The sequence below is a fragment of the Geotrypetes seraphini genome, chromosome 5 (genome assembly GCF_902459505.1).
Source record: "Geotrypetes seraphini chromosome 5, aGeoSer1.1, whole genome shotgun sequence".
NCBI lineage: Eukaryota > Metazoa > Chordata > Amphibia > Gymnophiona > Dermophiidae > Geotrypetes > Geotrypetes seraphini.
In genome coordinates, this window is record NC_047088.1 from 12,784,254 (window position 1) to 12,808,799 (window position 24,546).

Sequence of the window (24,546 nt, forward strand, 5' to 3'; positions counted from 1 at the left end):
ACTCCAGCCCTTCTACACTCTCCCAGCTATTGAAGCCCTCCCCAGCCCATCCTCCACCAAATATCCATATACAGACACAGACCGTTCAAGTCTGCCCGGTACTGGCCTTAGTTCTTTAATATTTACTACTATTTTCTGATTCTAGATCCTCTGTGTTCATCCCACACTTCTTTGAACTCCATCACCGTTTTCCTCTCCACCACCTCCCTCGGGAGCACATTCCAGGCATCCACCACCCTCTCCATAAAGAATAATTTCCTTACATTGCTCGTGAGTCTCCCACCCCTCAGCCTCAAATTATGCCAGTATTGTGACCTGACCAGGCACTTTGGTGTCTGTCCTAAATGTCAAAGCTACTCTTATTAATCTTGAGAGTTCCAGCAGGGATTGAAAAACCACCCCTCTCTTCCCCTCCCTTCCCCTTCCCCCCCTCTACTTCCACCTGTCTCTTTCCTATTCCCCCTATCTCCTTACTTATATTGTTAATTATCCCCACAATCCCACTTCTGTATCTACTATTGTATACTGTCTAGAACTGAAAAGGTTCATCATGTACTTTGTACTTTTCCACTATTGTATATTGTTTTGAACTGAACAGGTCTGACTGGATATAAATAAAGCTTTATTATTATTATTGTGTGTTTGACATAATATCGGTTTCCATCTTGGAGCATAGGAACCCAGCTTGCCAGGCAATCCCTTTTTCTGCAAACACCTCTAATGAGCCAAGCTCCAGGCTCTTTTGGGGGCTAACCCTGATATATTTGAAATCTCTATTTTGATGTTTAGATGGATTACTGAGATTCAAAGCTTGCAAGAGGTGACCATATGATGGATTCTTGTTTATTGGGAAAGAAGACTCCAACTTATCCAAAATACAGCTATTAAATTAATCCACAACGCCAAGAAATATGACCATGTTACACCACTATTGATCGATTCTCACTGGCTCCCTATCAGTCATCGCATTTTCTTTAAGATCATGCTGTTAATATTTAAAACCCTAACCTATAATGAACCTCAATTTATAGCCAGAATGTTAATACCCCATAACACTATACGACCACTCAGATCATCCTTCCAAAATCTCTTATCTGTACCCTCTCTGAAAATAGTGGGCACGAGAAGATCCGATATGTTCTCTGTAATGGGCCCCCAATGGTGGAACTCATTACCACAATACATTAAAAATGAAAAAGACCTTACCTCCTTTAAAAAATCCTTAAAATCTTATCATTTTGAAGATGCATTTAATACTTAAATTTTAGATTCGTTTAACATTCTCAGATTTTTAACTATCCCGTTTCCTTTTGTTCTCTCCCTTTTTTGTCTTCCTTCTAAAAAGAGTTGTAACTTCCCCCCCCTTCCCTCCCAACTCAAGTTTGTCTTGTCTAAGAATTTAGTCATTTGGTTTGTCTTTTTGTAATTTTACTTTCTTTTATAATTTTGTATATCACTTAGCAAACTGATTAAGCGATCCATTAAATACTAATAAACTTGAACTTGATGCTATTTTGAACCTTGTTTCCTCACCAGATCAGTCCAGAGCTTGTGGGTTTTGTCTGTTGACGAATGGATGGAAACAGAACTAGAGTTCTTTGTGATTTGCTCTTTAAGGGCATGGTGCAGCCTTAGCTACTTAGTATTTATCCGTCTCCAGTGGATGAATGGCAGGCAGACCATGCAGTTCCCAGGCTGGTCAATGGCATAGGATCCTAAGCCAGTTGAGAAACTAGAGTTGAGCCTATGAAAAATGGCTAGTCTATATGTCCACCCTACTCTACTTTCCCTAATACTATTCTTGTTATATACCATCAAGTTTCTTTCGAGTTCTTTCTCCAGCAAGTTACCCTTTCCAATTTGAGTACAATATATCAATATGGGTATATAAAGTATGACTCCAAGTAAAAGGGATAACATGTAATCTTTGTTTTGCCAGCTGAAATATTGAGTAGCTAAGGCTATACAGTGCTATTAAGGAGCAAATCACACATAGCTATTATTTCTGTCTCCATCCACTGGTTGGACACATCCCAAGGATTCTGGACTAGTCTGGTGGGACAAAACGGGGAAAAAAATAATTAGCTGGTAAGATCTGATTTTTTTTTTCTTTGCTTTTTTAATTTTTTACTATATGTTCTATCAATTATCAGGCATTCTTTTTCTTAAAATTAGTCTGTAAACCTCCTTATATTTATTTAAAGGTCGTATAGCAAGTAGTGAAATAAATATAGCTCATTTTGAGACTGATCACGGCTAGTCATCCAGTTTCTCTTTGTTGTGAAATGAAATAGAAACACAAGTGCATGCTACTTATCCTGTTTTGTTTTTGTCTCTCAATGGACATTAAGGTTTTAATTGAAAAAGAATGGATCTCGGTGGGCCACAAGTTCTCACATAGGTATGTCATCAAATTGGTCCTGAGTTTATGATGATTGAGGGAGGGGGACATGGATCCAGTAGGGAGCAAGTCAGCATACAGAATTAACTTCTCTTGTTGAACCTTGACCAATAAGTGAATGAAACTGGCACTCGCAGACATAATTTACACTTTCCCTTCATATAGGGGTTTTGGTTTGTTTTTTTTTGCTTTATTTGTGTATATATGAAAAAAGGATGAGATTAGGGGAAAAGAAGACGACTACTACTAATTTCTATAGCGCTGCCAGACGTATGCATCGCTGTAGCAAAGGATCATACAGCATGAAGGTTAGAATTCAAGAGTCCCAAGAGCTTTTCTGACTTCATATCTCACTGTCTCATTTTCTAAGGTTTTTCCCAGTTGAACCTACTCAGGCTAAAACTGGGAATTAAGTTTGGTAAGACCTGGCAAAACAGTAGTTTACCCTCCTATGTGTCTTCTGAGACTCACAAGATGAGCTGTCCTGCCCTTCCTTGTAGGATTTCCAGCATACATTTTTTAGCACCCTGGGAGAGAGCAATTGCCCGCAAACCTCAGGTTCTATGGCAGATGTGCACAGCTAGCACAGTGCAGCTTTCCTACCCTGCATTTATATTATGAACTGTTTTATATCTCTGCAGATGTGGCCACCTGGATGGTGACCCAAAGGAGGTGTCCCCCGTCTTCACACAGTTTGTGGAATGTGTCTGGCAGCTCATGGAACAATTTCCTTGTGCATTTGAGTTCAATGAGCGCTTCCTGCTCGAGATCCATGATCACGTTTTCTCTTGCCAGTTTGGGAACTTCATTGGAAACTCTCACAAAGAGCGAGAGGATCTAGGGTAAGTCCAGGTTCTACCACAAGTTTCCTTAAACCTTTGTCTTAATGCTTAAAACTTGCTTTATGACTCCCATAATAGTATTTCCTCATCCATAACCTGAAAAGTTCTGTTTAATTATTGGACTCTGAAATATTAAGGCAGGGAGACTTGATGGGAGGAGAGACTGGAAGCCCTCAATATGTATGCCATATGTATACCTTAGAGCAGTGGTAGGCAAACTCATCAGTCAAAAGAGCCAAACATCAGCAGTACAACGATTAAGATTTCTTTTGAGAGCCATAACCTGCTTATGCTACGACGGCTACGTCAACCCGACTGACACCCCGCTCGCCTGCACGTAATCAAAATCGATTCATGGCAGAACTTAGAGAATGACATGTGGAAAAAATTTGTGTCGGTCCCCGACCCCTCAAACCATCTGATTCCATCCACACAAGCCTCGAATAGTTTTATACTGAAACAATATTCTGTACAATTGTCAATTTATAAATCAGTGTCTTCTCCCCACTCTCTCTTCCCCATTTTCCTTCAGCGTCCTCAGCCCACTCTCTCTGCACTTCCCTTCAGTGCACGCACATAAAAACAAGCAAGCAATTTTATATCATTTTCATTCTATTCATTCATAGAAATTAAAGTCTAAATAATGCCAGTCACATAGCAAAACATGATTTTACAAAAATAATTCCCTGCACAGTTAAGCCAACAAGATTTACTAGATGTCTTTCAGCGGCTCCCCTCCCTCCCTCTTACTTTCGTGGCCAAGTCAAAATGATCTACCAACAATAAAATTTTAAAAAACACAAAGCACACTGTACGCAGAGAAAATGTTAATTATTTATATTCTGGGGGTTTGTCAAAGAGGTCAAGGCAGATGACTTTATGCAATGTCACCTCAGTAACAACTATACAAAAATACCCCCTCCCTTTTTACTAAACTGTGATAGCTGAATGCCCTGCACTGCTCTCGATACTCATAGGCTTCCTGTGCTAAAAAACGCTATTGCAGTTTAGTACAAGGAAACCATAGTGCAAAATATAGACAGCAGATATAAATTCTCAAAATGGACACATTTTGATTACTAAATTGAAAATAAAATCATTTTTCCTACCTTTGTTGTCTGGTAATTTCATCAGTCTCTGGTTGCACTTTATTCTTCTTACTGTGCATCCAATATTTCTTCCCTTCTTTCAGCCTACTGTATGCTTCCTCTCCTCCAGACCTCATTCCTTCCCCCAACTTTTTCTTTCTTTCACCCTGCCCCTTCTTTCTTTCTCTCTCCATGCCCCCTTTCTGTCTGTCTCCCTGTCTTTCTGTCTCCCGTCGCCCTTCTTTCTTTATGTCTCCCTGCCCCCCCCCTTAATTTCTTTCTCCCTGCCCTCCCCCAAGCCACCGCTGCTGGGGAATAGTCTGCCGCTGCCGCCATTGAGAAACAGGCCGCTGCTGAGTTCTGAGCTCTCCCTACTTCCCTTCCCCGCAGCGATTGGCTGGCCCAGAACTTCCTCTCCGATGGGTGGCGAAGGTTGGTCGGCCCGGCACTTCAGCATCCTCTTTACGAGGAAGGGAAGCAGGTTGGGCAGCCCTGCTCTAGCTAGCTGAGCCGCGAGCCGCACTCAAGTGGCTAAAGAGCCGCGGTTTGCTGACCACTGCCTTAGAGGAAAGGAGGGACAGGGAAGATATGATTCAGACATTCAAATACTGGTATTAAAGTAGAACAAAATCTTTTCCAGAGAAAGGAAAATGGTAAAACCAGAGGACATAATTTGAGGTTGAGGGGTGGTAGACTCAAGAACAAAGTAAGGAAATTATTCTTTACGGAGAGGGTGGTGGATGCCTGGAATGCACTCCTGAGAGAGGTGGCGAAGATGAAAATGGTGATGGAGTTCAAAAAAGCATGGGATGAACACAGAGGATCTAGAATCAGAAAATAATAGTAAATATTGAAGAACTAAGGCCAGTACTGGGCAGACTTGCATGGTCTGTGTCTGTATATGACTGTTTGGTGGAAGATGGACTAGGGAAGGCTTCGATGGCTGGGAGGGAGTAGATGGATTGGAGTGAGCTTTGACGGAGACTTCAGTAGTTAGAACCTAAGAACAATACCGGGCAGAACTTTGGATTCTTGCCCAGAAATAGCTAAGAAGAAGAAAAAAAAAAACCTTAACAAATTTTTGGATTGAATCAAGTTGGGCAGACTAGATGGGCCATTCGGGTCTTTATCTGCCTTAATCTACTATGTTACTATGTATAATGCAGTGCATAAGAAATAAACTTTTTTCAGTGGAAAATTTGTAGCACAAAAGGGAGTAAACATGGGAGTAGCATCAGGAATTTTTTTTTTTTTTTAAACTTGAAAAAAGGGGTAGTGGATGCACGTTGCAGCGTCCTAGAGAATTCATAAAAGCATAAGATAAGCACAGAAAGTATCCAGGTTGTGAGGTGTGATAGGAAAGACGTCACTTGTGAGGTTTGAAATATTGCATCAGGCCGAGACTAAATCAGCCAGTCTGTTTCTGCCTGCCAATATAGACTCTGTTTCTGTGATTCATACAAAATAACATTATTATTTTCTACAGTGTCTTTGAAAAGACGTATTCCTTGTGGCCTTTCCTACTTAAGAGAAAAGAGGAGTTCCTGAATCCCCTTTATACTGGCTTCTTGCCTTCTGCCTATGGTGTACTTCAGCCTAACACTCTACCTTTCAGTTTTAAGTAAGTTTCAACATTTTTTTGAGAAATTGTATACAACTTATATTTTGACATTCTCTTGCATATAAGGCAGTATATTAAAACTTGATAAATGCCGTGAAATACAAATTTTGAAATAATTTTAATATCTTCAGCATTGTGCACTTCATCCCGTTTTCAGTATCCCTTTTAATTATAAATATGAGTGCCTAGTGTAAATGGGAAGGAAAATTATCAAAGCAATCTATACAGATAGTTGGGACTTCAAGGAGCAGCATGGGTTTGAACCCACAACCTCAGGGTGCTGAGGCAGTAGCTTTAACCACTCTGGCACACTCTCACAAGATGGTTGATAAGCATTTATTTGAAATGGACTAATACTATCCATTTAATTCTAAAATATACTCTTCATCTAAACATAGAAAATGACGGCAGAAAAGGGCCATAGCCCATCAAGTCTGCCCACTCTAACAACCCTCCCCCCAAGCTAAACTCTATCAATCCTCCCCAAGCTGCCCTCCTCTACGCTACCCTCGTAGGGATCCGACGTGGGCATCCCATTTATTCTTAAAATCTTGTATGCTGCTGGCTACGATCACCTGTTCCGGGAGCTCGTTCCAATGGTCCACCACTCTTTCAATTATATGTTCACCAGCTGCCAATGACCACAATTGTGTTTGAATATCAGCTTACTTTTCTTTTCTGCGTTTCCTTTGAATAGGTTAGCTTGTAATGTAATGTAATGTAATTTATTTCTTATATACCGCTACATCCGTTAGGTTCTAAGCGGTTTACAGAAAATATACATTAAGATTAGAAATAAGAAAGGTACTTGAAAAATTCCCTTACTGTCCCGAAGGCTCACAATCTAACCTAAAGTACCTGGAGGGTAATAGAGAAGTGAAAAGTAGAGTTAGAGGAAAAATAAAAATAAAATAAACATTTTAACAAGACAGCATTGATCTAAATACTTTGGAAGGTAGAAGAGAGGAGAGAAAGGAATAGAAGCATGATGAAGTGATGAAGTGGAGCAAGTAAGTGTAGGAGGAGCGATTGACGTTTCCAGAAAGGGCTTCTTCAGGGAAGAGACTTGGCCGACAGTCCCAGGATGCCTATGTCTCCTCCCCTGAGATGTTCTTGTCTTGGGTTACAGCAAGTAGACCTAAGGGAAGAGGTGAAGGGAGATTGTGTGCTTAGGAAAAGCTGGCAATGGAGTTTGTCCAGGTAGCGGAGGAAGTAGCCTAATGGTGAATTATTCTAGTCTAAGAACAGGAAACAGGGTACAGTTGTGACCCTGGGCAAGAAGCTTAACACTCCATTACCCCAAGGTACAATTTAAGATTGTGAGCCCATTAGGGACAGGGAAAGTACCTCTATGTAATATGTAATCTGCTTTGGTTTACCACAGAAAGGCAGACTATCAAGAGTAACAAACCAAAAAAAAAACCCAAAACTGCAGAAACGATTACAAGATGTTGACCTTATTGAGGTCAATAAAAACATTGTAGCCCAAAGAGTGGTTCACTTAATTAAAAAACCATGGACCAGACACAGTCTGTGCTTCAAAAAACACTCCTTCCTCAGAGGTCCAAGATCTTGTATTATGAAGAAAATCTTACTCGGAATGGCTGGATAAAGTCCCACCGTTGCATCTGTTCTGCACTCTGCCCTCAATTTTCAGAGTGGGAACCCCTTTTTCTTTAGCACTCTCCAGACCAGTAGAGGTTAACTTTACGATTGGGTATATATCTAATCATGACCAGCAGGTGGAGACTGAAAACAAAACTTTGGGACAGTATATCCTAGCCCCTCCTCTCTATTTCCCTCAGTCTTCTTTCAGTCTCCAGCAGGTGTTGAGTGATCTGTACCCATCTCCCTTGGTAGGGCTGTTGGAATTTGTTTAGGGGGTTTATTGTCCCTGTTTTTAGCCGGACGGAGCTTGGGCGGACTCTGTTTGGGGGTTCGTCCGACCTCGGGGGTGTTAAACCCGGCGGGTCACGAGCGGGGTCCCTCCCCCCACTTCCTCCACCTCCCCACATTTTTTTAGAGGAGCCTCAGCAGTAAGCCTTGCCCCCTAAATCAAGCAAGGCATATTGCTTTGAGAGCCTGTGGAGTCTGTTCTGTAAAAAAAAAAAAAAAAAAAAAATCCTGAGGTAGTGCTGGTCTGGAGGGTTGTTTCCCTTTAAGAAAACTGTATTTTACTGTATTTTTTCATGTAACCAGCACTTTTTTATAGCTAGGTCGCGTATGGAGCAATTGTGCCCTTCTCCGGGGGAGTAGGCCACAATTTTAGTCCAGCCGCGAGGCACTCGCGGCCGGCCTGAACTCGGCGGTTTGGGTCGGTGAGGTGGTGGAGCTCCGTCGGCAGCGGCTGCAGGCGCCCAGAGCTCCCCGCCGATGGTGCCTCGCGAGTCGGCTTGGAGCAGTGGGGAAGCCCGGTCTTCCACAACCGCCCACGGAGGGATTCCCCGAAGGATTCCCTCTCAGCTGATTTTTTGACAGCTGATGCCGGCTTGCCTGCTTTAGCGGCTGAGACTATTCAGGTTTCTCAGCCGCTTCAGGCTATGGAGGGAGCTTTTTTGGCGGGAAAACCGCCATCTTCTCTGTCTGGCCCCTCCATTTTGTCTTCCACCTCAGGTGACCTTCCCCCTGTTTTGGCTAAGCAGGGGCAGGTTTCTGCTGGGTCCCCTGCTGTGGCAGGGAGTCCCTTGGGACCCTCGGGGGGTTTTTCCCCTGATTTTTTCTTTTCATTATGCAAAGCCTATTTTCAGGCGGCTGGGGGTCCCGGTTGCGCCCAGGGGGTCTCGGGGGGTGGGGTTTCCTCCGCGCTCCCTGCGGCTTTGCCTCTCTCGTCTGACGTGACGTCCCCTCCGCCGCCTCTCTTGTCCAAGCGTCCGCGGGTGTCGTGGGACGAGGATTTGTGGTCGGAGGAACGTGTCGGTCTGGAGGAGGACCTGGACCCTTCTGAGGAATTCCAGGACCCTCTGGAGGGGACGGAAGCTGGCGGCGGGTTGTCGGGTTTCCCGTTCTCCAGTGACGAGGCGTCCGTGGTGCGCCTTTTTCAGAGAGATGAGCTGCCTGACCTTATTCAACAGGTTTCTTCGGCTTTGCGTTTTGAGGACGCGCCGCCGGAGACTCCGCGTGTGGGGGACCCTCTGTTACGAGGGATCCGTTCCGTTTCCCGCTCTTTTCCTATGCATCAGGATATTCGGGATATTATTCTTGAGCAGTGGAAAACGCCGGAGACGCCGTTTCGGCTGGCGCGCAGCATGGCTCGCCTGTATCCCATTCCTGAAGGGGATCGGGCTACGTTAGCTTCGCCAGTCGTGGATGCGGTGGTCTCGGCTATTTCCAAGCGGCATACCGTGCCTGTTGAGGGCGGTTCTGCCTTGCGGGACTCTGAGGAGCGCAAATTGGAGACCATCCTTAAGCAAAATTTTCAAGTCTCTGCCTTTGGGGTCCAGGCGGCTATTTGTGGGGGACTGGTCGCTCGCGCCGTGTTTCGGTGGGCGGAGCGGGTCTTGGATCGAGAGTCTGACGACTGGTCTCTGGTGGATCAGGAGGTAGCGAAGATTGAGATGGCTGCCTCATTCCTCTCGGATGCTCTGTATGACTTGGTGCGGATCTCGGCTAAGTCCATGGCTTTTGGCGTGGCCGCAAGGCGTGTGTTGTGGCTGCGCGCTTGGGCGGCGGATGCTGCGTCCAAAGCTAAGCTTACTAAATTTCCCTTTCGGGGGTCGTTTTTATTTGGAGAGGACTTGGATAAGTTGATTCAGACTCTGTCGGACTCGAAAGTTCCCCGTTTGCCGGAGGACCGTGCCCGCCCGGCGTCTCGGGGTGGTGCGGCCCGGGGGCGTTTGCGGGAATTTCGCAAGTATCGCCCTGGGCGTGGGGCTGCTTCTTTCCAGTCTCCGGGGTTTTCCCGGGGTCGGTTCTTCCAGCGCATGCAGCCCTTTCGGGGGGCCCGTCGGGGGGCAGGGAATCCCTCCGCCGGTTCCCCCGCTTCCCGTCCTGCACAATGACGCCTTGCCGGCGCCCCCCTTGGTTCCGGTGGGGGCCCGGCTGCGCGACTTTTTTCCCAAATGGGCCGAGATCACGTCCGATCAGTGGGTCCTGGAGGTGGTGCGGGACGGTTATGCCCTGGAGTTCGCCCGCTCTCTGCCGGATTTTTTCCTCGCTTCTCCGTGTCAGACTCCTGGGAAGACGCTGGCGTTTCGCCAGACCCTTCAGCGCTTGCTAGATCTCAGGGCAGTAGTTCCAGTGCCCCCCCCGGAGTGGGGCACGGGCAGGTACTCCATTTACTTTGTGGTGCCCAAGAAGGAGGGGACTTTTCGGCCCATCCTCGATTTGAAAGGGGTCAACAGGGCTCTCAAGGTTCCCTCTTTCCGTATGGAAACGCTGCGGTCGGTCATTCTGGCGGTTCAGCCGGGGGAGTTTCTCACTTCTCTCGATCTGACGGAGGCCTACTTGCATGTTCCTATTCGGACCTCTCATCAGCGTTTCCTGCGCTTTGCGATCTTGGGTCGGCACTATCAGTTCTGTGCGCTTCCCTTTGGGCTGGCCACGGCTCCCCGGACGTTCACCAAGGTGATGGTGGTCGTCGCGGCAGCCTTGCGGTCGGAGGGCATCCTGGTACTCCCTTACCTGGACGACTGGTTAATTCGGGCCAAGTCGTTGCAGGAAAGCTCCCGGGTTACGGCTCGGGTGGTGGAGTTTCTCCGGTCGCTGGGCTGGGTGGTCAACCTTTCCAAGAGTCGGTTGGTTCCGGCTCAGCGTCTGGAGTACCTCGGGGTGCTGTTCGACACCTCCTTGGGGAAGGTCTTCCTCCCAGAGGCCCGGGTGAGCAAATTGCAGTCTCAGATTCGCCTGCTTTTGGCGTCCCGGTGTCCTCGGGCGCGAGATTTCCTCCAGGTCCTGGGGTCGATGGCGGCGTCCCTGGACGTGGTGAGGTGGGCGCGGGCCCCCATGCGTCCTCTCCAGTATGCTCTGCTCCGGAGGTGGTCTCCCCAGAGGCACGGGATGGATGTTCCGGTTCCCCTGCGAGGCTTGGCGCGCTGCAGTCTGCGTTGGTGGCTCCGGACACCTCACCTAGTTCAGGGGGTGGGTCTGGATCTTCCGCAGTGGACGGTGCTCATTACGGATGCGAGTCTCCTGGGTTGGGGGGCCCAGTGTCTGGGTCACTCAGCTCAGGGAACCTGGTCCACGGAGGAGGCCTCCTGGTCGATCAACGTGTTGGAGACCAGGGCGGTCCGGCTGGCGCTGTTGGCTTTCCACTCCCTTTTGTTGGGCAAGTCGGTCAGAGTCCTGTCGGACAATGCCACGGCGGTGGCTTATGTCAATCGTCAGGGGGGCACCAAGAGCACTCTGGTGGCGCAGGAGGCGGCTCGGCTCATGGTTTGGGCGGAGTCGCATCTTCTGGACCTCTCGGCCTCTCACATTGCCGGGGTAGAAAACGTTCAGGCGGACTTCCTCAGTCGTCACTTCTTGGATCCGGGAGAGTGGTGTCTCGGCGCCGAGGCGTTTCAGTTGCTAGTGCGTGCTTGGGGGCAGCCCCTGATGGATCTGATGGCTACAAGTGGCAACGCCAAAGTACCCCGCTTCTTCAGTCGTCGCAGGGACGGTCTGGCCGAGGGTCTGGATGCTCTGGTCCAACCGTGGCCAACGGAGGGGCTGTTGTATGTGTTCCCTCCTTGGCCATTAGTGGGCAGAGTACTGCTTCGCATTGTTCGCCATCCGGGGCTGGTGGTCTTGGTGGCTCCGGATTGGCCTCGTCGTCCGTGGTATGCGGATCTGGTGAGGCATCTGGTGGCGGATCCTCTTCCTCTGCCTCTCGAGTGCGATCTTCTGACGCAGGGTCCCATTCCCATGTTCGACCCGTCTCCCTTTTGTCTTACGGCTTGGCTCTTGAAAGGGGCCGCCTGAGTAAGAAGGGATATTCCGACAAGGTGATCTCTACACTTTTGGGGTCCCGGAGGCTTTCTACCTCTCGGGCTTATGTACGGGTTTGGCGTCTTTTTGAGGAATGGTGCCGAGCGCGGGGAGTGGTCTCCTTTCGCGCTTCTCTGCCTAACATTCTAGAGTTTTTGCAGGATGGCCTGGATAGGGGCCTGGCCTGGTCTTCTCTTCGGGTTCATCTGGCGGCCCTGTCGGCTTTTCGGGGGCTGGTGACAGGTCAGCGTTAGTCAGCCATTCCTGATGTGATTCGCTTTCTTAGGGCGGCCAAGTTGATCAGGCCTCCCATAAGGCCCTCGATTCCCTCTTGGGATCTCAATCTGGTTCTCTCTGTTCTAGTGCGCCCTCCTTTCGAGCCGTTGGATGGCTGTTCGTTGAAGGACCTTACGCTGAAGTCGGTCTTTTTGGTGGCCATTACTTCTGCTAGACGGGTGTCTGAGCTACAGGCTTTCTCTTGTAGGGCTCCCTTCTTGGAGTTTTCGAAGGAGCGGGTTGTTTTGCGGCCTGTTCCTTCCTTTCTGCCGAAGGTAGTTTCTCCTTTTCATGTCAATCAATCGGTGGTCCTCCCGGTCTTGGGTAGTCGGGAGGGTTCTTCTGAGCAACGACAGCTGCGCAAGTTGGATGTCGGTCGGGTCCTCCATGCTTATGTGCAGCGGACCCGGGATTTTTGGAGCTCCGATCATCTCTTTGTGCTTCTGGCGGGTCCTCGTCGGGGGGCTGGCGCTTCTAAGGCTACTATTGCGCGTTGGATCAAGGAGATGATTGCTTCCGCTTATCTTCTGAGTCAGAAGCCGGTTCCGGAGTTTCTCAAGGCTCATTCCACTAGGGGTCAGGCGGCTTCTTGGGCTGAGTCGTCGCTCGTGCCTCCGGTGGATATTTGTAAGGCTGCGGTTTGGTCCTCCTTGCATTCATTTGTTCGGCATTATCGGGTAGATGTTCAGGCGCGTCGGGACGCGGTGTTCGGTGAGCGTGTTCTGGTATCGGCCCTTCGGGGGTCCCGCCCGTGAGAGGGACTGCTTTGGTACGTCCCAATCGTAAAGTTAACCTCTACTGGTCTGGAGAGTGCTAAAGAAGGAGAAATTAGGTTCTTACCTGCTAATTTACTTTCTTTTAGCTTCTCCAGACCAGTAGAGGTCCCCACCCTGTCTGTTGTTGTTGTTGTTGGGGCTGTTGCGCGGGCAGTTTTTGGTTTTTGCTGCGGGTTCTAGTATTTTTCTAGGGCCGGGGAGAATTAAAGAACAGCGGCTGTGGCTCGGCTGGCTTAGCTGGCGAGCTGTGGGGACCTTCTTCCTTCGGGAATTTCTCCTCTGCATTTTCCAACAGCATTTTTGGGTATGTTATTTGTTACTCCTTTCGGAGTATTGTTTTTTCTCTCTGTTGTTTTCCAGTTCTTGGTTCTGCTTGGCTATTCGGCAGACTGAGGGAAATAGAGAGGAGGGGCTAGGATATACTGTCCCAAAGTTTTGTTTTCAGTCTCCACCTGCTGGTCATGATTAGATATATACCCAATCGTAAAGTTAACCTCTACTGGTCTGGAGAAGCTAAAAGAAAGTAAATTAGCAGGTAAGAACCTAATTTCTCCATTTTCCTGCATCATACTGTTTGTAAACTGCTTTGAGTGTACAGTATACAAGTCCCAAACTAAAACTTAATCCTGACCGAGAGAGACCCAAATTACAGCTACCCATCCTCATCCCTTGTGAACGAGTATAAGGGGAGGTTAAGATATGCTACATCATCGCTTGCCAGGCATGCACATCGTTCATTCTTTTGCCATTTCCTTGAGGTTTAGCTATAGAGCTCCTTGGCTATGAAAACTTGGATTCTCACGACAACGAAAATTATCCCATAAATTCCACGACCAATTTTCTTCAAACCTGTCTCACAGGCGTCGCCTGCATGTCTGACCTGTAAAGGGGTTCCCACTCTGAAAACAGATGCAACAGTGGGACTTTATTCAGCCATACTGTGGAAGATTTTCTTCTTAATACAAGATCTTGGACCCCTGAGGAAGGAGTGTTTTTCGAAACACAGACTAGGTCGGGTCCATGGTTTTAACTTAAGTGTCTTCACCACACAAAATATATTCAGAAAACCCCACTATACCAGAGGTAATCCGAGACAGTTTCCTGTTATTTAACGGAGAAAAGACCTTAGTTCTTTCCAGGGATTATTGTCACCTGGAAAAACTATGTTAGCTGTACTATATAGCTACATAGGAAAAAAAACATCCTTGGTCTGCAAAAACTCCATATGAAAGGTTAATATATTCTTTAGATAGTATTCTCATTAAAAAACTCAATAACAGTTCATAGGAAAACGTATCTTCAAAGGTACTCTAGCCTCCGGACGTGGTTTAAATCTTAGCAGTCCACGTTATTCTCCCAGTACTGCTGTCACTTTATTGCCTGGGAGAAAAAATATAGAATTCCCGACAGGTCCCGTTTCGCACTTCTTGCTGCATCAGGGGAAATTATTGAATAATCGAGCTGCCGCTTCAATGATTCTCTTTTACCTCTGGTACAGTGGGATTTTCTGAATATATTTTGTGTGGTGAAGTGAATTTTCTATATATTCAGCTTGTATTTAGTATTTTTTAACTTAAGTGAACCACTCTTTGGGCTATAACGTTTTTATTGACCTCAATAAAGTCTTAACATCTTGTACACCGTTTCTGCAGTTTTTTTTGTTTGTTGCTGTTCAATCATCACTGCAGACCCGTTGGACTTATTTTCTTTGCTTTCTAGACTATCAAGAGTGTAATAATAAAGGTGACCTCTATGCTAATTGGCAATACAGTATAATCTCGTTATAACGGACTTCAAGGGACCTGGAAAAACAGCCCGTTATATCCAGAGTCTGTTATATCCAGAGTTGCATTCTTTTAAAACTTTATTTAGGTCAGCTTGAAACAACGTACAATCAATGAACAACAGTCACTTAACAAGCATATCAGCAACATCAATAACAAAACTCAGCAAAACATTGGTATGGCACGAAATGATTGCAAAACCAGAACACTAAAAGATATTCTAAAGCATTATGTCGTAAACTATAGCTAAAAGTGGCTCTGGGGACCAAATTGTGTGTCCGTTATATGCGAGTCCACTATATGCAGTGATTTTCTGCATGTTCATAAAGGCGCACAGCCGGGACCAATGGACCTTGTCCGCTATAAACGATATTCCGTCATAAGCGAGATTATACTGTAGCACATAGTAAGGACTGGGCTTTATTTCTTAATACTCGGAGTTCACACTTCTGTCTAGTGTAAACACTTGTCACTGGGAGCACAAGTGAATTGCAGTCCACGTGCACAAAGAGATGCCTTTATGTGTGCATATAGGTATCTGTTACTTCATGTTAATAAAATTCTGGATGCGGTGCAGGAGGAGAAAATGAGTTCACCCATGGGTTGCTACATGCTTTTTCTGCTGTTTCCTCTGAGGTTCTGGTGTGGAATGTATAATCGCTTTGACAGAGGGATGCATCCTAAGCAGTCTGTGCTTGACCGTCTCCTTGAAGGCATGAGGCAAAGGAGAATCCTGGAGGTGAACGAGAATGATCTGGAAAATGTGAGTTACTGGTAGAAACCACCGAAAAGAAGAACATCTAGTAACCCAGTAATGAGAAACTCCTTCAAATAATGACAACAAAAGTGACCAAATGATTTAAAGGAATTTCTCTCGTATAGTTAATCATGAATGGGGCCATTAGAACAACAAAGACATCAATAAAGCCAATATAATGAGCCCAAAATGTCACAGTTCCAGCCACAGTTGTCCAGTATCCAGTTGCATTTATATAAGCAATAATATGCAAAATGCTCAAATGAAATGTCCTAAAATTGCATCGGCAAAGCCAGCAATCACAAATATGATGTATTTCACTACTAAGCTTTGAGTTGTGTGCCAGGGGCCAGGCATTAGTCCAAAAAATTGGAGCAAATGATTTGGGACTTTCATATGGTATTTGATGATTAGATCAGATTAGGGGGCACTCAATGAAGTTACAGGGAAATACTTTTAAAACCAATAGGAGGAAATATTTTTTCACTCGGAGAATAGTTAAGTTCCTGGAGGAAAAGTCCATAGTCTGCTTGCCCTGGATCAGTAGCATGGAATGTTGCTACTCTTTGGGTTTTGGCCAGGTACTAGTGATCTGGATTGGCCACTGTGAGAACGGGCTACTGGGCTTGATGGACCTTTGGTCTGACCCAGTAAGGCTATTCTTATGTTCTTATGATTTAATGTTTTATTTCTTTATTTTATTTATTCATTTGTTCAATTTTCTATACTGTTCTCCCAGGAGAGCTCAGAACAGTTTACATTAATTTATTCAGGGCTCAATCATTTTTCCCTGTCTGTTGCTCATATTGATGCAATTGGGCACTGAATTATAAAATATGGCTGGGTCTGGTTGACGTTTTGGGCATAGTATTCCAAATCTCTCCATGGTGCACTTGTTAGTGATGGTCCCTTTCATGGTTATCTTCCCCGTATGTTCAAACAGCTAGTCCTGATCCTTTCTTTCAAAGATTTAAAAATTTTAGTGCATTAACAAGTGGAGAAATCATGTGGATTGTGGCTTTTGGAATTGTTTTCAGTCCTTTTGAATATGTGTGTGTCTGTGATCTAGGGAAGAGAGGAGCTGAGAGGAGGGCAGTTTCCTAATTGTCTGTATACTGATCCCATAGAAAGACATTGGGCCACATTTTTGGAGAGGTTTTAATGTAATAAAAGGTCCCTATTAGGCTCATTTTCAAACCCGATATCTTTTCACCAGCCTTCTCTCCATTGCAAATTTGGTCTCATTATGTTAAATTTTCATGGAGTTATTTTACCTTTTACAGTCTTTATAGTTTTTCCAATTTTCCATTCAGTTGGACAGAATAAAATAGGAGATGAAGATGGCACAGTTCAGGTGTAGCACTCTCTCCATTCATGATGTGCAAGTTGCTGCAGGATGGAAATCCTGGGAGGCTCTCTTTTGAAGCACATACTTGAGTAAAGAAAAATTATTCTGTGATGGCAATATCTTAATTTCAGCGTCATCCTTTTGATGTTTACAATAATATGACAGTAGGCTAAGGAAGGAGTGCAAATGTTCCTTTCAGTACAAGGCCATTTCAGCCAAGTTGCCGCTGCATATAATTGGTTAATAAATTGAGGTACAGTATTAAGTTATTGAGCTCTATCAAAAGTTAAAAAGCTATTACAGAACGGGGGAGGTTTTTATGACTGATGGTGAAGTTCTGCATGTGGCAGGCTTATACTAGAGAATGACACAGGGGCAAAATTTTCCCCGTCCCTGCATGAACTCATTTTCCTGTCCTGTCCTGGTGAGTTCTTTTCCTGCCCCTGCCCCATTCCTGCAAGCTCCGTCCTCATCTGCACAAGCCTCGAACACTTTCAAATCCTAAGTAGCAACATTCTAGAGCTCAGATTGTGATGTCATAATGCCTCATTCCACCAATGCCTAAGCTCCGTCCTCATCTTCACAAGCCTCAAACACTTTGAAATCCTAAGTAGCAACATTCTAGAGCTCAGATTGTGATGTCATAATGCCTCATTCCACCAATCCCTAAGCTCCGTCCTCATCTGCACAAGCCTCAAACACATTAAAATCATAAGTGTCAGAGGCTTGTGTGGTTAAGGCAGAGCTTACAGGGATGGGACAGTGACAGAACTCACGGGGACGGGATGAGGAAATCGAGTTCCTGCAGGGGATGGACAAAAATTTGTCCCTGTGTCATTCTCTAGCTTATACAGGCGCATACATCTAGGCCGGTTATATGCCTCTGAGCAGCTGAAGTCTTTTCCTCCCCCTCTATGAATGTACACAGTGAGGATACAGTTTTATTATAATGGCCTAATAGGAGCCATTCTGCATTTCAGCTTTCTTTTAAACACTGCCTTCTGTCTTCCACCCAACTATGTGGAGAGAAGACTGACCTTCACTGTTTTGATCTAATACAGAAACTTCTTCTCTCTGATGGATCTGCACCAGATGCCACTTACCAGATGCCAAACTGTCTAAGCAGTGTGCTGGAGCCCAAGCCAGGAGCCATACTAAACCCTGTGCTACAAATTGAAGGGAAGCCTCTTGCTTCATTTCCAAATGGCACCGTCGCAAAAGAAGACTTGAACCATCTCAAGTCAACAAAGAGGCACACGAGGAACCTTGAGACTCCCACTGAGGACATCTCAGCTCTTCACATGACAATGTCTGATACCAAAATGGGAGAAACTAACGGTACCATCACCATGCAGTAGTTTGTGGTGTGAGAATTCACGACAAGGGATGTATGTCGGGCTGGAGCACCAAGCTAGCTTGCTTGCTTCTCAGCTGTCAAGTGGCTGGCCAGCCCGGGTGTGCAAGGCTTAAAACCATTCGAAAGCTGACAGATTCAGCAGCAGGGACACAGGGTTGTCTGTGTTGGATCTGATAAAAGGGAATACACACACAGAGAAAAATGTACGGACAAGAAGAGACTGCTGAGAGATGGCCACAGTATATTCTCAGTGTGTATTATCTTCATGGCTTTTCTTATTGCCTGAGCAGGCTTTAATGGTGAAATGGCAAGGTTTTTAATATACACTGGGAGCTGTAAGTATGAATCTTTCTCCCCAAATTTATTTTTTTTTTTGGTTTGCAACATGCAAAAGATAGCAACTTTTTAACAGTGCTTAATGTAGAAATGTGGTTTTTTTTAATGCTCTTGTACCCTGCCACAGAGGTCCGCTGCCCTCTTTATTCCCAAATGTACGACTATGTACATACCTAAGCAGAGGCTTTGGTCCCATCAAGGAGCCAGGAGAGCATCTCACATCAGCACTTTAATCTGGATACATTTTTAATACTGCACAATGCTCTGTAATTGCTGCTTTTAAAGCAGATTGTCCCTGCCCCACTGTCCTCAGTCCATAGACTGACTGGCATTAAGAAGGATGGAGGAAAGAGAGCCTTGATTGCAGTGTCTAAAGGTGCTGTTATTCCCTTCTGCTGCTTCCAGGTATCCTCGTGAGTGCTGCTGCCCATTTCCTTCCCCTGCCTTCTAGGGCCAATCACAGTGCACTGCCAAAAAAGGAGAAGGTCTGGGAACCCACCTGGACTATTCCATATTTTACCCACTTGCATAAGAAATAGGATGAGTGGTAATCTGACTTGAAAACCCCGCCTTTGAATGGTTTGGTGCCAGTGTGCGCATGGGAAGAAGTTTTGGGTGCCCATCTCTCTTTAGTCAGGTTGGCCCAACACTTTCTTTTGAACTCATTAGTCATATCTGCTATTTAAGAGCACATTTCGTATTTTCTCCAGGGATAATGTTTCTGGGTCAGGAGGTGAAGAAAACGAGGCAGTGGAAGTTGAATATCCGAGATGACTCCTGACCCCAAAATGGCCGTTTGCACCATAAATAAAGGTGAAAGACATTGATATGAGATCTGCAGCTCCTACCATTCACGAGAGAAAAGGCAGCCATTTCTGGTCTTGTTCTTTGAGCTGTGTGTAGGGTGTAACGAAATGCTGCAAGCCAGCTGGGAAATGTTATTATCTAAACTAAACCTTAAGTTTATATACTGCATCATCTCCACGGAAGTAGAGCTCGGCACGGTTTACAAGAGCTTAAAAATGAGAAAGGGTAGGAAAAGGTTTACATAAGTTTATAAATCGAGTGGAAAAGTAAGGGAAAAGAAATTACATGTTAGAGAAGAGCCAGGTTTTTAGTTGCTTGCGGAATAAATGGATGGAGCTCAGGTTCCGCAGTGGGATAGTAAGGTCATTCCAGAGACCTGTGATTTTGAAAAGAAGTGATTTTCCCAGTTTACCTGCGTGGAGAATACCATGTAGGGAGGGGAAGGATAGTTTTAATTTATGGGCGGTCCTGGTGGAGTCAGGGCACGAGGAGTTAAAAGAAAGTGGGATTAGGGAAGGAAGGATGCCGTGAATAATCTTAAAAGCCAGGCAAGAGGTGGCCTGGTGAGGTCTGTGTATATATGCTAGCCCGTTCTCACTGCCGTTTATGACTGAGCCTCCAAAGATGAAATACTTTGGATCATTCATCACAGCCAGCCTCATTTGTTCTCCTCCTTAACCGATTGCAGGAAGTTTTCAGTAGGTTGGTCACAAATGCAGTTCTCCTCAAAACTCAGTTACCCAGAGTCCTCTCCTTGCCACTTTTCTTTCTTTTTTAAAGAAACATATGTTCTTGTATTCTTATACATCACTAGTTGATTCAGTTTCTTTCCTTTTTTACCTATTTTTAATGGTCATAATTGCCATGTATATAAGCCTTTTCTTGAGAACAAGCAGGACATTGCATCCTCCAAGAATGGTTTGGATCTACAAAAGCTTTTGAGTCACTTCATGACACTTGTGTTCCAGTTGCTTTTGTGCAGAATGACTGTAATCTTGAACTTTCACTGAGCTGGTTGGATGTGCATCACTGGAGTTTATCTTAAAACATTTTCTTGCTCAGAGTTGCTTTTTTTTCGTGTTCTTTCCTGCAATTGTTCCTCATTAGTATCTTAGATTTTTAGTCATGTTCAAATTTCCTATATTACTTTTTTCTGCCTAGCCCAGTATAGGCCTCAATGAAGACTTTGGGCTCCTGGTCAGGGTACTTATTTTAAAATAGTTGTTTGTTTTCCCAGCAGCAATTTTTCTGGACAAGATAAGAGCATAAGAGTTGCCATACTTGGACAGACCAAAGGTCCATCAAACCCAGTATCCTGTATCCAACAGTGACCACCCCAGGGCCCAAATACCTAGCTGGATCCCAAGGAGTAAAGCAGATTTTATTCTGCTTATCCTAGGAATAAGCAGTGGATTTCCCCAAGCCATCTCAATAATGGCCTATTGACTTCTCTTTTAGGAAATTATCCAAACCTTTTTTTAAACCCTGCTCAGCTAACTGATTTTACTACATTCTCTGGCAACGAATTCTAGAGTTTAATTACATGTCCCAGAAAAACAGTAACATAATGTGCACCCAGTGGAAAAGGACTATACTGTTATGGATATCTCTAGCTGGCATTTATAATGCTTGGGGCCTGACCATTATCTTTCTTGTGATAAATTCTATTTATAGAGGTCCAAGAGATGTCTTTATGCAAATGGACAATCAAGGGGCAATGTATTACATCAACAGGGAGGAACGGGGTCATAACCCCTATGTTGAGAAAGTCAGTATCATCATCCTAAGGATTTATATACCAGTTGTATGGGTAAAACCCATTCAAAGTGGTTTACATTGTTAACAAAATACAATAGAAGAAAGACTAAAAGCCAGAACATTTCAATCCCCAGCCCTTCCTTTAGTTAAGCCATTAAAAAATGTCATAACATTTTGATCAGATATGTTTTCAAATCCTTCCTGGTAATGGAAAAAGGTAGAGGGGAAAAATCTAACACCAAGGGAGGTTCAATAGCAGACCTTAAAAACGCAACATTTCTGTGTGAAAATCCAGAAATTTTAATTGAAGTTCATCACGTCACCTGACATCTTCACGTACCCAGCCACATCTCCAAGGAGTTGTATTTCTACTCAAGCTGCGTAACAAGACCAAGGTGATAAAGTGACTAAAAAAGCTTCTAGTACTTTCTTGCACAAGCTCCGTCAGTGACATACCCATGCAGTGAGGGCTCGTATCCTGCCAGCCATAGAAAGTTCTTGCTACAGGTAAATAATTTGGTCTTATTCATCCAGAAAAGCCTAACATATTTGCAGGTGGGGGTGGGGAAGATGTCTGGCTACCGGTTGTGCTGTTCATCTGTGTATGAACTCTCAAAGGGAAGAAGAGAGGGATGTTATGATCATGCCTGATTCGATAAAGTCCACCTAAAGTTAGGCCCCGATGTCGGCACCAGTCCTTTAAAACTTTGGTGCCTATCACAGAATTGTGCTTAACTTTGCCTAAGCGTGCTTAAGCAGCACTCATTTAGGCGTTTCCAATTTATGCCAGGATTTTCTGGGCCTAAAGTTAGGCGCCAGTATCAGAGCCTAACAGCACCTGATTCACAGAGAGACACCTAACTCAAAAACACACCCTTTAACCACGCCCACTTGTAGTGTAGGTGCTTTGGCTAGACACCTAGTTTTTATAAAATCAAGGTTTTCAAGTTGGGTGCCTAACTTTCAATTAAGTCCAATTAAAGCTGATTAAGCCTGTTGCTCAATTAAATATTGGCGCCTAACTTTAAGCAGTCTTTATAGAATCATGTAGTCCAAAGAAAATGGCTTTTAAGTTTGGAATAGATTTGTGCTGAACGACTTTCTACATTTTATACTCTGTAACTGAGATTTAGATTTTTAAATTTGATCACTAGCCTCAAGTTTAGTGCAGTTAGTATTTTTCTGCTTTACGTAGCTTACAATTTTAAGGGCTAGATCTGGTTTTAAGAAAGGTTTGGACAAGTTCCTGGAGGAAAAGTCCATAGTCTGTTATTGAGAAAGACATGGGGGAAGCCACTGCTTGCCCTGGATCGGTAGCATGGAATGTTGCTACTCTTTGGGGTTCTGGAATCTTTTGTTACTCTTTGGGATTCCGGAATCTTGCTATTCTTTGAGATTCTGTATGGGATGTTTTAATGTACAGTGCTGTGTACGTCTAGCAGTGCCATAGAAATTAGTAATAGTAGTAAGAATTGAATATAAACAGTCCCCCATTTTTGGGCCCCAAAATCTAGGTTTATATTCAACTATGTACGTAGTTATTCCTGGTGGACATGCTGCAAATTACTTGTTTCTCCATGTCCTTGTACATACTCAAGGACTTATCCATGCAAAATTGGACTTTTAGCCTCATAGCAAGCTGTTGTAGTCAATGACTGGCATCCTCCAGAGATGGCAGCAGCATTTTGGGCAGGCTCCCTCATGGGTAATGCGATCAGGTGAGTAGCATGAAATGATAAAGCAGGCGCAGAATTAAGCTCGATGAAAATCTGCAGGAAAAGTAGATCAAGCTTTAGTATTCTTACAAGAAAATGCACTGTCGAATCTTCAGTTTTCTGCTTCTCAGCCCAGTACAACAAAGCCAGTTCCCATGAAAAATCATCAGTTCAGCATGGAATATGTGCATTCGATTGGGAAATCAATTGGAAGGAGTAGCAAAGTTGGGGCCAGACTAAATGAACAGATTTACACATTTGCTTTGAAGCTTGCAGTGGGTCTTGCATTTTCTTTGGGCAAGTCACTTAAGCCTCCATTGCCCCAGCTACAAAAAGCCCTTTATATTATGAGCCTGCTAGGGACAGAAAGAATACTTGCATATGCTGCATATGCCTAGTCGAGCTATAGAAATGGATAAGTAGTAGTAGATTTTTGCAGAAGTATAGATGAAGATTTCAAAATGTCTTCCAGGAGGGTAATTCTACAAGGAGCTTGCTTCGCTTTAGGCAATGCTGATGCTGAATTGCACTAGTCATCTATAACGGAATAGGCTGTCACTGTGTGATATTGGGGCATCTATAAGGAGTCATCCACTTATGGAGCTGCCCTCCCCCCTTGGGTCTGAGAGTGTCAAGATGAGAAACAATGCGAGAAGCCAGGGTACATGTGTGCCTAGGGAGAAGGAGGTCATTATTCCCCTGTACATGTTGGTGGCGAAGCCTCACAGCCTCCAAAACTGAATTCATACTCCAGGTATCTCGTAGAGAGTATATAAAGATTTGTAGCAGTTCACAAGAATTCAGGCAAAAAGCTATGGAGTGTGTGCTAGAAGACATATGAGAAGAGAATGGGGAAATAGGATGCAGACATTTAAATATTGGAAAGGTATTAACTAACAAAATGTGAAACCAGAGCACATTAAAGCCAAAAGAAGGAAAATTTAAAACCAAACCCATTGTTTTTGCACAGAAAAGGTGGTGGAAGCTTAGAATGTGTGTCTGTTAGAAGTGGTCAGGATAAACACATGGGATTCAAAAGAGGATCCCTAGTTAGCAAATGCATAGAATCAAAAGTGAAAATTATTTTCACTCTTCAAACTGCCGTTAAACCTCGATCCACCTTACTGGGCGGACTAGATATGCAATGCTGGTCTTTTATCTTCTATCGTGTACTATGTAAAAATGTGTGTAAATAATTAGAATGCCAGCATTTTAAATGTAAAAGAGCACTTAAATATGATGGAGCATGCTTTCAAGGTGGATATTCACATGGCCAGAGCTTTTACATGTAGCACCTGCTTTGCTTTATAGAACATGTTCCACAGAGGTACAGTATAAGCCAGGGGTCTCAAAGTCCCTCCTTGAGGGCCGCAATCCAGTTGGGTTTTCAGGATTTCCCCAATGAATATGCATGAGATCTATGTGCATGCACTGCTTTCAATGCGTATTCATTGGGGAAATCCTGAAAACTCGACTGGATTGCGGCCCTCAAGGAGGGACTTTGAGATCCCTGGTATAAGCCCTCCTTTGTAGAATCAACCTCTCCCCGACCATGTTAAATGCACAAACCTTTAGCTGCTTTGAGAGAGGAACATTTTCTAACTGTTAATTAACACAGGAAGATTCTTTTCACTTGTAAATAATTTTGAAGCCTCCTCGGTGTGCGTGGAATGTAACAAGACTGTGAAGGTTTTTGCTTGAAGGTGCTGTTTGAAGGAATTAAACCTTTCCCTGATGCAGTTAGCGGTGCAAAAAATATACCGCCATCAATTAAGG

At 44.7% G+C, this 24,546-nt stretch overlaps 1 protein-coding gene across 3 annotated transcripts in view; it reads left to right on the forward strand.

The window, feature by feature from the left end:
- The window catches only part of MTMR8 (myotubularin related protein 8), a 105,833-nt gene that overhangs the window by 64,953 nt on the left and 16,334 nt on the right, over positions 1-24,546 (forward strand). For 2 of the 3 annotated variants that reach the window (XM_033944627.1, XM_033944628.1), the window contains 4 exons: positions 2,352-2,401; positions 3,043-3,243; positions 5,818-5,952; positions 15,329-15,455. In XM_033944627.1, the coding sequence (XP_033800518.1) occupies positions 2,352-2,401; positions 3,043-3,243; positions 5,818-5,952; positions 15,329-15,455 (513 nt within the window). Of the gene's footprint in view, positions 1-2,351; positions 2,402-3,042; positions 3,244-5,817; positions 5,953-15,328; positions 15,456-17,858; positions 19,555-24,546 lie in introns of those variants that run through there. The other variant, XM_033944629.1, reaches the window with a different exon arrangement.